This window comes from Jaculus jaculus, chromosome 6 (assembly GCF_020740685.1).
Source record: "Jaculus jaculus isolate mJacJac1 chromosome 6, mJacJac1.mat.Y.cur, whole genome shotgun sequence".
Taxonomy (NCBI): Eukaryota; Metazoa; Chordata; class Mammalia; order Rodentia; family Dipodidae; genus Jaculus; species Jaculus jaculus.
Window position 1 is genome coordinate 91561008 of NC_059107.1, and position 13276 is coordinate 91574283.

The 13276-nt window shown below is 48.9% G+C and overlaps 1 protein-coding gene across 12 annotated transcripts in view; it reads right to left on the reverse strand.

Annotated features, from left to right (window-relative positions):
* Positions 1 to 8031, reverse strand: part of Kmt2d (lysine methyltransferase 2D) — a 43395-nt gene extending 35364 nt beyond the window's left edge. For 11 of the 12 annotated variants that reach the window (XM_045151519.1, XM_045151516.1, XM_045151513.1 and 8 more), the window contains exons 1-9: positions 7871 to 8029; positions 3510 to 3595; positions 2013 to 2139; positions 1632 to 1855; positions 1418 to 1527; positions 1102 to 1264; positions 628 to 793; positions 409 to 523; positions 131 to 288 (exon numbers count right to left, since the gene is read on the reverse strand). In XM_045151519.1, the coding sequence (XP_045007454.1) occupies positions 131 to 288; positions 409 to 523; positions 628 to 793; positions 1102 to 1264; positions 1418 to 1527; positions 1632 to 1855; positions 2013 to 2139; positions 3510 to 3558 (1112 nt within the window). In that variant the 5' untranslated portion in view covers positions 3559 to 3595; positions 7871 to 8029. Of the gene's footprint in view, positions 1 to 130; positions 289 to 408; positions 524 to 627; positions 794 to 1101; positions 1265 to 1417; positions 1528 to 1631; positions 1856 to 2012; positions 2140 to 3509; positions 3596 to 7870 lie in introns of all 12 variants that reach the window. The other variant, XM_045151521.1, reaches the window with a different exon arrangement.
* Positions 8032 to 13276: the final 5245 nt, after the last annotated feature.

Below are 13276 nucleotides of genomic sequence, written 5' to 3' on the forward strand. Positions count from 1 at the left end.
TCTCACCAGCTAACAACTCCTAAGAACATACTGGGGCAAGGCATGAAAACTGTGGATGGCACTGTCCACTTGATTTAATATGATCCTTGCAAATCTTAGTCCCCAATCTCAACTAGTCCACACCACTTACCTGCTGCAGACAGGCAGACGCTGCTCAACAATAGAACTGACAGGCTGACTTCCCTGGGCTTTATGACAGCGGTAGCAGACAGAGTAGTTCTCAAACCACTCAGAGTTGGGATTCAACTCTGCTGAGCCTGCCCCACAGGCCCGGCATATCCGGCATGCCTAGGAAAAGGAAACAGGCAAAACAGTCACTAGTCAAACCCACAGCACAGACTGGAGGAACATAAAGGATTGGCCCGTACAAGAGAACTCAGAATGCTGAAGGAGGCAGAAGATACTCACCTTACACTTCCAAGAGTGAGCAGGCAATTCTTCTATGGGTGGTTTTAAACAGAAAGTATGGTATCCTTTGTCACAAGTCTCACAGACCAACATCTTAGAGTCATTCCCAGGTTTCCTGAGTAGGCAGGCACAGGGCACATTAAAGGGTCCTTCCTGTTCTTATTTCCTATCCAAACGTGTACTTTGCCTAAAGCTTTCTTCTTGCTTTCCTATTCTTACCTGCAGGCTTGGCACACTTTGCAGTCAGGGCACTGCCAGCCAGCACGCTTGCGGGCAGTCAGAGCAGTGTCCAGACAGGCTCCATGGTAGTGATGCCCACAGCTGGTACAGAAGAACAGGTCACACAACTCCCCTGGCCCCTCACATACTGTACAGCGGGCCTCTTCTGCAATAAGAAGGAAGAAGAAAAAAAAAAGGTCAGCTATGAATTCTTCATACAACTCAGCACAATGGTGTATAGGTAACAGGTCCATGGACACAGAACAAATAACTAATAGTTACTGAGCATCTGTCCAATTCATGCATTACTATTATTCTACTCAGATACCACAGTAAATGAAGTGGGCAAATCTCTACACTCACAAAGTTCACACCTATCTTAGTGGGGCACAGTGACAGTACATGATTTCAGAATCTTCTGCAGAGTACCAAAATCCAAAGCCCCTTAGCCCCTAATTTGTCCTATATCCTCACCCAGATGTGCAGCCCCCTCACTGTGCTCCGGGCATAGTAGCTGCAGTGTTTTCATGGACAAGAAGGAACCGCTGGCAGTTGCACAGGGAAAGTGGTAAAGCCGTGAACATCCAGGTGAGCAACAAGGGATGGAGGCACCAAGCCTGGTGCAGTGGGAACAGTGCTGCCATGACAGAGACCAAGCCTCAGAGTCAGCCAGTTTTCTCCACAGAGACAATTTACCCACTACCCCTGCCTAGTATAACCCATTCTTCCCATTCTGCCCTGACTCTTGGAAGGCCACCAGCCCTGCCTTCATTTATGCAATCAACCCTACCTGTGAGATCCCTGAGAAGATGGCCTTGTCCACACCACATAGCTCTGGGCCCTCCTGCCCCCGTACACCTGCGGACCACACAGCACACCAATGGTGTGCCCAGCAGGATCCTTTATAGGTAGGAAGAGATACACAGGAAGGTGTTAACAACATAGTCACTGGCTCAGAACTGCTTGGTCCCCACCTCATTTCCTACCCATTTCCCCTCACCTACCTCCAGGTTCTCCTAGGTGGGCAGGTGTAAGGCCCTCAGGGAAACCAATCTGTGATAGGTCCTCACTGCGCAGCACTGCCTCACTGGGCCCTGGGTTTCCCCCAGAGGGTACCACTGAAGACCGAGGCCAGTCAAAGGGCAACTCAAAGCGCCGAAGCTCCCGCTGTCCATGCAGACTGGGCTCCCCGCAGTTACAGAGAGCACACCGCCGCACTGGACCCCCACTGTGAACACACAAACATCACCATGCCAATCCCAAGACCTGGAACACTCATGCTTCCCAATCACTCATTTTCCTAAACCTTCTTCCTGGAAGCCATGGACTCCCCTTATAGCAAAGCTAAATGTTCCCCTAAGTTCCCATTTCCTCCAACAATTTACCTGCAGTCCTGTGGAGGCTCCGGCCGCCTATGACTCCCAGAACTGGGGCTAGAGACCTCCCCAACATGTGGGTTGGGAAGGTCTGGCTCAGTGGCACCTGGCTTCTCAGAGGCTGCAGGTCCATCAGCTGAATAAACGGACAGAGCAGCACACATCAGCCTGATTTAAAATACTAAGTCCAGGTGCTAGAGAGATGGCTTAGTGGTAAAGCGCTTGCCTGTGAAGCCTAAGGACACCAGTTAGAGGCTCGATTCCCTAGGACCCATGTAAGCCAGATGCACACAGTGGTGCATGCATATGGAATTCATTTGCAGTGGCTGGAGGCCCTGGCGTACCCATTCTCTCCCTCCCTCTCTCTCTCCCTCCCTCCCTCCCTCCCTCCCTCCCTCTCTCTGCCTCTTTCTCTCTCTGTCGCTCTCAAATAAACAAAAATAAAACACTAAGTCCAATTTGCACAGCACTTGGGAGGCAGAAGTAGTAGTATCACTTTGAGTTCAAGGTCACTCTGAAACTACATAGTGAATTCCAGGTCAGCATGGGCTAGAATGAGATCCTACCTCGAAAATACCAATAATAATAATAATAATAATAATAATAATAATAATAATAAATTTAATTTAATTAAATACTAAGTCCAGGGACTGGAGAGATGGTTCAGTAATTTAAGGTGTTTGCTTGCAAAGCATGTTAGCCTGGGTTCAATTCCTCAATACGTCAAGCACACAATGGCACATTATCAGAAACTCCTTTACAACAGGCCACAGCATTCCTATATACACATGTGCTCTCATTCATGCTCATGTTTCCTCTCTCTTACATATAAATATTTTTAAAGCATTTTTATTCATTTATTTATGGGGGGAGATAGAGAGAATGGGCATGCCAAGGCCTTCATCCATTGCAAACAAACACCAGACGCATGCACCACCTTGTGCATCTGGCTTACATGGGTCTGAGAGGCTTAAAGCTGGGTCCTTTGGCTTTGCAGGCAAGTGCCTTAACTGCAAAGCCATCCCTCCAGCCCCAAATAAATTTTTTAAATTTTTATTTTATTTTATTTATTTGAGAGTGACAGAGAGAGAAAGAAGCAGATAGAGAGAAAGAGAGAGAGAATGGGCATGCCAGGGCCTCCAGCCACTGCAAACGAACTCCAGACACATGCACCCCCTTGTGCATCTGGCTAGCATGGGTCCTGGGGAATTGAGCCTCGAATCGGGGTCCTTAGGCTTCACAGGCAAGCACTTAACCGCCAAGCCATCTCTCCAGCCCATAAACTTTTTTAAAATAAATAAAATACCAAGACCACTCAGACTCATGAAATTATCCAGAACCTTCCGTGGCTCTGAGATGACATTTCAACTTCTGCTCAAAGAACAAAGTCCTTTAATTATCTATTTATTACATAGACTCACCTCTTCCTTGTACTAGAATCAAAAATATAAGGCTGTCCATGAAGAGCCAAAAGCTGTCAGCAAACTCAGAATTTGCTCTGCTCACCTGCCGGTTCTGAATCTTTATCTTCACCAGGCGGCTTCTGGATGTCCATCCCTCTCTCCGACTGGGCAGGGCCCTCTCGGGGAGACCTGTTGGTGCCAAGAGATATCTGTTATGTCCAGTAAGCTTTCCCAATGAGCCCTTTTCCCTAATGCCAAGAATTCAGCTAATGGTATCCAGATCCTTCAGACATCAGAGTCAAGCTGTACCTACACACCCCTATAGTAAAGACACAGACAGACATTCTCCCTAACCTTTATCCTAATGTCCACGTCTTTACCAAATACATAATACCTTCTCCCATTCTGGATTCTCAGGACAGAGATTCCACTTCCTTCTTCTACTCTCCTCAACAGTTCCTAGTACAGTAGCATCCAACTAGAAACACTCCAATCTACATCTAGCACTGCCCTTTGCCTCACTGTAACCCCTGGGGACTAGTGGATCCAATACTACCTGTCAATGGCAACCCAGAGCTAATCATGACCCAGGAAGTCTTAGTCAAGCCAAAATCTCTCTCCTAGAGGCAGAATGCTAGGATCTTACAAAAACACAGTATTTGAATTAAAGTATAACCATGAGTGGATCTCCTCTACCTTCACTAATTTCAACTAAGACATTCCAAGTACAATGTAAAAAAACCCCAAATGCCACCGAAATAAGGCTCAGGACCACCCCTGACCCCTGTCCTAAATGAACCCTGAGTATCACCCAACATGAAGGCCTCAGGTCGTTGTCCTTAGCAATGCCAACTGCCCTTCTTCCTTAGATGCCCCTAGTAGTTAACACAAGTGGGCCTTAAGAGTTACTGAGCATGTGTAGCCAGGCTTGAGGCTAAGCATGCTGGGAGTTGTAGTCTCAGGAAGCATACCACCACTTGGAGGAGGACAAAACCAGACAGGACATAGCAGAATAGAATAGTTTCCTTCCTCTTCTGTCAAGCAGGGTTTCCAAAAGGGGCGGGGGGGGGGGGGGGGGGAATGCTGTAACCATCCCCTGTCCTCCTTTTAAAATATGTTAGCCTGTATCAAAGGCAAATGAAACATACTAAAAGAGTTAAGATCCACACCTCTGTGTGTATTTTCCTCTACCTCCAAGGGAACTGAGCATAATACTAAGAAAAGAGTAAGAAGTACAAAGATGCTAGATGGAGTGGCACACACCTGTAATCACAGGACTTAGGAGGCAGAAACAGGAAAACTGATGCAAGTTTGAGGGCAGCCTGTTCTATATAGTTATACAGAGAGCTACATAAATAAGACCTTGTTCCCCCGCCCCCCCCCCCCCCACACACACAGGAGTTGCAGAGATGATGAACAGGAAAAAATCCTTCAGAAGAAAGGATAAAGGAATAGGTGCCTGCAGCTGTTACTGAAAAAAGTAGCTCCTTCTCTTCATCAGACAAGGTACAGTGTTCTTACAGATGGTGATGGTGTGGTGGGGAGAATCCCTAAACAACTGAGTTTGAGAAATTCATGTTCCTCCTTTTCTACTCTTTTAGTTTAACCAGAATGACCACACTACCTTGAGTGATAACCTTGTCCTCTAAAACTTAAAGGCAAACACCTCAGTCAACCACTTGGGATGAAACAACGGGAGTCCTCAAAGTACCTAAGATCACCAAATCAATTCCCCAGCCACCACAATAGCAGTTTTCCTTCCTTAAGCTCACACTTCATTTCCAGGTGCCCCTCCTGAGCCATATCACAAGAAAGTATATTACTTTATTTTCCCAAGACACTCAGGATCTGCTAAAAAGCATAAGGTATCAGCGGATACCCGCCACCTGCATTCTCAAACCATCTCTTTCCAAAACCTGCCACACAACTACCAGCTGAAAGGTAAATGGGATAGGTCATCTGTCCAGCTCACAAAAAAGCTGCCCTGGAGCTTCAAGAGGCCCTTAAAAGCCACCAGTGGGAAGTGGGGGGTTAAAGTTCAGGGCCCAAGCCAGACAGGCCCCTCTTCCTATTCATTTATTCATTCTCTTAAGGATTGGCCACACCCAGAAAGTCCAAGAAGGCCTTTACGTTTTCTAAGTGTTTGCATCTTACTTTATCTTACTATCACAAAGATCCTCCACCAACTTTGCTCTCAAAATTGAGGCCAAAGGAGTCACAAACAGCAACAAATAAAAAGCAACAGTGATAATACAGTGGGTAGGAGGACCGCCTCACAAGGCCAGAGGGACAAATTCCTCTGCCCTCCCCCGGACACAGCCCTCTCCGGCTGGTAAAGCTGGCACGGCTCAAGAAGGTACAGAAACTACCTTCTTCATCCAGCCTTGAGGAATATAGTGGCAACATCCTCCAAGTCATAGCCATATTCAATAGGCCACCACAGACTATAAAAGATTTCTAGGAAGTAAAGAGCAAACTGTCCTTCTGAACTGTAAAAGAATCTAGGGACATCTCTAAGAAGCCTGAAACCTTAGCCCCTGACTCCTCAAACCTGCAATCCAGCATCTGTACCCCAACACTGAGTCAATCAAGTCCCTGATGATATCTATGCCAAATGAGGCAATGGCTCCCCTCATTCTATCATTCATAACCAGTGAACACGGACAGACATATATACCCAGAGGTCTTTCCCTAGATCTAAACTAGGTTAGTACTTGGCCAGGCTCCTCTGATCTAGAAAGTAAAACTGTACTGACACCCCTCAGTCTTATGCCTGAAAGTCTTAACACAACAACAACAACAACAAAAAGGCAGGAATTTGTTTCAAACCACTCTCCTCCCTGTCTTCATCCTATACCAATAGCTTTCACTCCATTTTCCTTGCAAGGGGGAAATGGAAGCTTGGAGAGAAAAAGCTGAAGCAGGTCCTTGAGCTAAGGACTCTTCAGTAGGTCTCAGGACTTCCTGGTTCAGAGCTAGAGAATCAAACCACACCTCTCTCCACCCCCATTTTGGGTCTGCCCTCCAAGAATCATCCAAATGGCACACATTGTCCCTGGGTCATCCTAGGGGCAGTCACAGCCAACAAAGTGCAATCCCATCCTGGGGAAGGTATTTGGGAACAAGACATCAGGATGGACCCTCCATAGAGGGCAAGAGCAAAAAATAGATGACAGCTCACCTTACTCCACACACCTGTGGCCACATCTCACCTCCCAGAAATCTTTCAAGGGCAAAACCTCTACTTTTCCCTTTCTAAAACTACTCAAGATCTTCTAGCAAATGTATTTTGGAAGGGGTGGAATGAGGGAGCAAAATTCACTAGCCAAATCCCTGCTGGGCAGCATGACAGGTGTGAGCAAGGCTGTCTCAGCCCAGGGCCCAGAGGCGGAAGGCTCATGCTGCACCCTTCTTGCACGCACATACACACCCCTTATTCCCAACACCTCCTGCCAGGGCTGGAAACACTGGCTTCCAGCAGAAAAAAAGCTCAAATCAAGTCATTTCTCCCCCAAAGAGGTACAAGCCAACCCATTCTCCAAGGCTGGGATAACATCTGAGGACAAGTTTATATAGTCCCTGGCCAGAAAACCATTGTATAAATCTGGCAGGAGCCTCCAGGATTGACCAGGAACTCATGGACAGTTAGGTCTCCACACCAGGCACCAAAAAGGCGAAGACAAAAGCCTTTTTTTTTTTTTTTTTTTTTTTTTGCAGCCCACATTGGAAGGGAACAAATCTCAACGGACTCCTCTATAATCCCCTGGAGATTATGTCCATCCCGAGAGAAGGGGAGGCAAAGCGAGCTAAGACACCATTAGGCCTCGTTAGGGTCATTTTGCCAGGTAGAGGTAATTAAAGTTGAACAGAGGGGACCCCCTGACCCCTTCTTGCCTCAGACACCCTCTTCAGCACACCAATCATCTCCACCAACCTTCCCCTTCACCCAAAGCAAGGCCTGGTAAAGGATATAGGGCTTTAGGAGTTTTCCGGAGACTGCTTTGGGTGCCCAGCTGGGTAGGAACAACCTTAAAGTCCAACCTGGCAGTAAGTCCAACCTGGCAGTGGCACCATGCCCTCCCCCCAACCCAAGTTATTCTGTCCCAAGGAACACTGGGAGAAAGAGAGCAGCCTGAGATTGGTGCTGGCATCGGGGCCTGGGTCTTAGTTTGATCAAACTCCCCCAACATAAAAATAAACAGGTTGGGAGGCTACCTGGACGCATTCCCAAACTCCTATAGCTCCCTGAACCCCGTCTTTAAAGGAGGCACACCCCCAAGAAACCAGGCCTCAGTTCTGCCTTGGCGGCTGGCTCGGGCTTCCTTGACAGACCCTGCCAAAGAGCCCTCCCCAGGTCTGGCACCCCGTTCTCCAACCTAAACGCCAGTACTGGCCAAGATAGTCCATCTGGCTGTGCCCCTAGTCCAACCCTTTCTGGGCCCAGGCCGGACGGACTTCACTCACCTCTTCACAGGGCGATCCAGAAATCCTCATCCGAGAACATGGCCAGAGCCCGGGCCGCTCCCCGACCTCCAACCGCCAGAGCGATCACAGCCGCCCCCCACACGGGGGGGCTTACGGGGGCCAAGAACGGTAAATCCAGGTCGGAGTGGTCACCCTTCCCCCCCACACCCAAAAAAAAAAAAAAAAAAGCAAGAAGCCAAAAAAGGGGTTTCTCTGCCTCGGGTTCCAGCAGTTTAGATTTCCACGGACAGCCCCAGGGCGGTGAATCCCGAGCGGACACAAAGAGAGCACCGGTGGCTTTGATCTCGGGCGAGCAGGCTCGGCATCCGCGTCGCCGGGCGGCCTCTCAGTCCTCGGGCCCGGCCAGCGCCCCGGCCGCCCGCGCCGGGCTCGGGCGGAACGTCGAGGATCTCCAGATGGAACGTCGAGGCGCCTCCCCAGCAGCCCGGAAGGAATGCCGCGCCGCCGCCGCCGCCGCCGCCGCCGCCGCGCCGGGCCCGGGCGGAACGTGAGCCCCTCAGAGCGGCGCCGAGCCCCTGTCCCCGCCCGGCCGGCGCCCCGGGGCCGCGCGAACTACGGCGACGCGGAGCCGGCGGGGCTGAACCTGACACACACCCAGCGCCGTGCTCCCGGACCCCGAGCGTTGCCCCTCGGCGGCTTCGCGTCCCCCCCCCCAACCCCGGGAAGGGAGGAGGGTAGGTGGGCGAGGAAGAGGAAGGGGCGGGCGGTGCGAGCCCTGTGCCCGCTCCCCTCCGGCCGCTCCGGGCCCGGCGCTCGCCTCCTTTCCCTTCTTGGCCTCGGGAGCTGCCCCGCCTCCGGCCTGGTCGGCTGTGGTCCGCGGCACCCTCTAGACCCCCCGGCACGCTGTGATCGCTGGGAGTCTAGAGGTGCATGGCCCAAACCCGGCTCCCGGCGCCGGGGGGTCAGGAAACTGAGCGGAAAGTGGGGAACGAGGCAGCCATTTGCAACCGGAGAGGAAAGTAGTGCAGCGCGGCGCCGCTCCGCCTCCCCCCCCCCACCCTCCGCCTCCTGCTCCGCCGGTAGGGTGGTTCCTGCGAAGGGCTATTTCCTGGCCCGAGATCTGGGCAGCGGCCGTGAAGATTCGTGAAGCGCTCGGAGCGAGATCCCGGGGGGTTCTCGTGCCCAGGGAACCCCACTAGAGAAGGGGAGAAAGGAGAAGATGTGGTCCTATTTTGTGTTGGAGCGGGGCGGCGGAGGGGCACAGCCCACTTGGAGGAAAGGCTGTGACTCTGCAGTTCTACGCACACGCTGTGGGATCCCTCCGCCGCGGGTTAACCCTGACTGCGCCGAGCTGGCCGGCGTGCAGACACGTGGGAACGAAGCCCCCCTCTTCTTCGCCCAGGCTCTGGAGCTGCCCGCTTTTACCTCCTGGATGGTGAAACTAGGATTCTGGCCACTTTCTAATTTCGTTCCCTTACGATCATTGGTCCTTGAAACTCCAGCTATCCCCTTGCCTTCGCTAGGGACAATCTTTGCTGGGAGGGGGATGGAAGAAGAGCCTGGAGATTGGCCGCTGCTCTGCATCCTGGGAACTGGAGTCCGCAAATGGAGAAAGTGAGGCACCGTGCCTGGCGCTGCAAAGGGTGATTTCTTGCCACGTTTGGGGGCCCGAAGAAAACTAGACAAGTCCTCAGCCTTCATTTCTAGCTTCTAGACGCCCTCGTGCAGGGCTGTCGGTGCCCTCAACCACCACACACACCACCTCCCACTCCAAAACATCAATATAGAGCTTCCCTTCCTTTCAGAGCACCTCCACCCCACCTCTAGTCTTTTGAAATCTCCAGGACCTGTCTGTTACACTGTTCCTCTCAGGATCGATAAGAATGCCTTTTTTACATGAACTGTTTACATGGGGTAGGCGGGCTGAGACAAATTAACTGTGTTTGATACTTTATAGCGTGTTAGTTATTCTTCACCAGCATTATACAATTATTTCCATGTTGCAGATGAAAAGACTGAAACACGAAATTGTCCAAAGAATCACATCTAGAGAAGTTGAGCCATGATTCCAACCAATGGCCATGTTTTTCCCAGGATTAAAAAATAATAATTTTTAAAGGGCGGAGTGAAAAGAAGCAGGCAAATTAGATCTGGGGCTAGTGTTGTAGGAAAAGATTTACAGCATACTTCTTAGGGAAATGTGCTGTGCCTACTCTACCTAAGGTAACTATTAGCCACATGGAGGTAACTGAGCATTTAAAAACGTAGGTGGTGCAACACAGTAACTTTTTTTTTCCAGGTAGGGTCTCACTCTAGCCCAGGCTGACCTGGAACTCACTATGTAGTCTCAGGCTGGCCTCGAACTCCCAGTGATCCTCCTACCTCTACCTCAGGAGTGCTGGTATTAAAGGTGTGCGCCACCACACCTGGCTCAGTAACTTTTAATTATAACTAAAATATATAGCCATATGTGGCTTGTAGCTTCCATATTAGACAGTGCAGATCTGGCCATGGTCATAGGAGAGGTCAGGACTAGACATGCTCTATTATCCACACACTGACATTGTGCTCTCTACTCTGACCAGTCAAGGCTATTTCAACAAAAAAAAACTCCAGCAGTGACCCCCCAACACACCGCTGTCCAAGCTATAGAACAAGTTAAAAATTGAAAAAAATTATGGCGGAGAGAGAGCTTAGAGCTTGCCTGCAAAGCCTAAGGACCTAGGTTTGATTCCCTAGTACCCACATAAAGCCAGAAGCACAAAATGGGGCATGTGTCTGGAGTTCATTTGCAGTGACTAGAAGCCCCTCAAAATTAATTTTGGGGCTGGAGAGATGGCTTAGCAGTTAAGGCACTTCCTGTGAAGCCTAAGGACTCTCCAGGTCCCACGCCCAACTCGGTGATGCAAGTGTGCACACAAGGGGGCAAACAAGTCTGGAGTTTGAGTGCAGTGGCTGGAGGCCCTGGCATGCCAATTCTCTCTCACTATTTCTCATTTTCGCATAAAAAAACAAAAAGGCAGTCTGTTGGATTTCCTCAAAAAAAAAAATTAAAAAAATACATCTTTTAAGTTGAAAAATGGAGGGCCGATCTATTGCAGAAGAGGGCGGAAAGAATGTAAGAGCCAAAGGAAGGGCAAGACTCCTTACAAAGTGCTCCTCCGGATGAAAAATGGCCTGGATATCCATGACCTCACAGTGTCTGACACTACCTACACAAGATCATCATAATAGGAGGAAAAGATAATGACATGAAAATAAAAGACTGATTTGAGAAGGGGAAGGGGTATGATGGAGAGTGGAGTTTCAAAGGGGAAAAGGGTAGGAGGCAGGACCGGTTATTGTGTACAATTATGGAAGTTGCCAATAAAAAAAATATTAAAAAGAAAAGAAAGAAAGAAAAATGGAAGGTAGGGCTGGAGAGATGTTTTGTTGTTGTTTTGTTTTGTTTTGTTTTTCAAGATAGAGTCTCACTGTAGTCCAAGCTGACCTGGAATTCACTATGTGTCTCAGGTGGCCTTTAACTCATAGTGATCCTCCTACCTCTGTCTCCTAAATTCTGGGATTAAAAGTGCGCAGTTGGAGAGATGGTTTAACAGTTAAGGTACTTGCCTGTGAAGCCTAAGGACCCACATAAGCCAAGCACAAATGGAGAGATGGCTTAGTAGTTAAAGCACTCGCCTACAAAGCTTAATCACCCAGATTCAGCTCCACAGTATCCACATAAAGCCAGATGCACAAAATGGCACATGCATCTGGAGTTCATTTGCAAAGGCTAGAGGGCCCTGGTGCACCCATTCTCTCTCTCTTTCTCTCTGCTTGCAAATAAATAAAAATATATTTTTTTAAAAAAGTGAAAAGCTGGGTTGGGAAATGACTTAGTAGTTAAGGTGCTTGCCTGCAAAGTCAAAGGACCCAGGTTCAATTCCCCAGGACCCATGTAAGCTAGATGCACAAGGGGGCACATGCATCTGGAGTTTGTTTGTAGTGGCTGGAGGCCCTGGTGCACCCATTCTCTCCAGTTATCTCTCTCTCTCCCTCTGCCTATTTCTTCCTCTCAAATAAAGAAAAATAATTTTTTTAAATGAAAAGCTGGCCGGGTGTTGTGGCACACATGTTTAACCCCAGCACTCCCAGCACTCCGGGAGGCTGAGGTAGGAGGATCACCATGAGTACGAGGCCACCCTGAGACTAACCCTGAGACTACGTAGTGTATTGCAGGTCAGCCTGAGCTAGAGTGAAACATCTACCTCAAAAATCAAAAAATAAAATCAAATAATAAAAAGCCTGATGTGGTGGCCCACACCTTTAATCCCAGCACTTAGGAGGCAAAGGTAGGAGGATCACTGTGATTTCCAAACCAGCCTAAAATAGTGAATTACAGGTTAGCTGGGTTAGAGTGAGACCCTACTGGGGCGGGTGAGGGAGGGGGAGGGGAAGGAAGTTAGCTCCCTGTCTACATCTAGAGGCAGGGAAAGGCACAACCTCACCAGAAAGACCTGCAAAAATACTACTGATTTATAGCCACTATTTCTTTTGTTGTTGTTAACTATCTCCCCCCCCCCCTTCGGTTTTTCCAGGTGGGGTCACACACTAGCTTAGGCTGACCTGAAATTCACTCTATATTCTCAGGGTGGCCTCAAACTCACAATGATCCTCCTACCTCTGTCTCCAGAGTACTGGGATTAAAGTCATGCGGCCCCATGCCAGGCAACCGCCAGGCAACTCTTTTTTCTTCGTTAACCACCATTTCTTAAGGGTTTATAATTACCATATTGAATTCTCATCTCAATCCTCCTGCAACACTTTTTTGATACACAAATGCCTATCTACCCAGCACTTGGGAGGTAGAGATTGGAGGAGCAGGAGTTCAAGGTTGCTCTTGGCTACACACTGAGTTTGAGGCCAGCTTGAGCTGCATGAGACCCTGATCTCCAAAAGAAAGATGAACAGGTTTGGTAGGGCAGGTCTATAATCCAGCTACTGGTAGGGCTAATGCAAGATCAAGGCTTGCTCGGACAATTTAGTAAAAGCCTGTCTCAAAATAAAAATTCAGAGGACTGCAGATGTAGCTTGATGGTAAAGCATTTGCCTTGTATGTGTGAGTACTTGATATATAACCCAGGCTAGCCTGCCGAATGCTGGATTACAGGTGTACATCACCACACCCAATTTCCCAAGCTGAAACAACATTATTTCACAAATAAGAAACTGAGGCTCAGAGAAAAATGACTTCCAAAGCTAGTCAGAGAAGCTATTATCAGCTGTAACAATTACTCTTTACTGCATACTGGCCTTGAGATTGTGTACTGATAAACATCTAGAAATCCTCAGATATCTGTGTATCCTAGACCTCATAGAAATAGCAGACATAGAATGCAGTTATGAGTGGACAAATGAACGAACCTGATTGTAATAGAGGATGGAGATAACCTTAAAGAACCT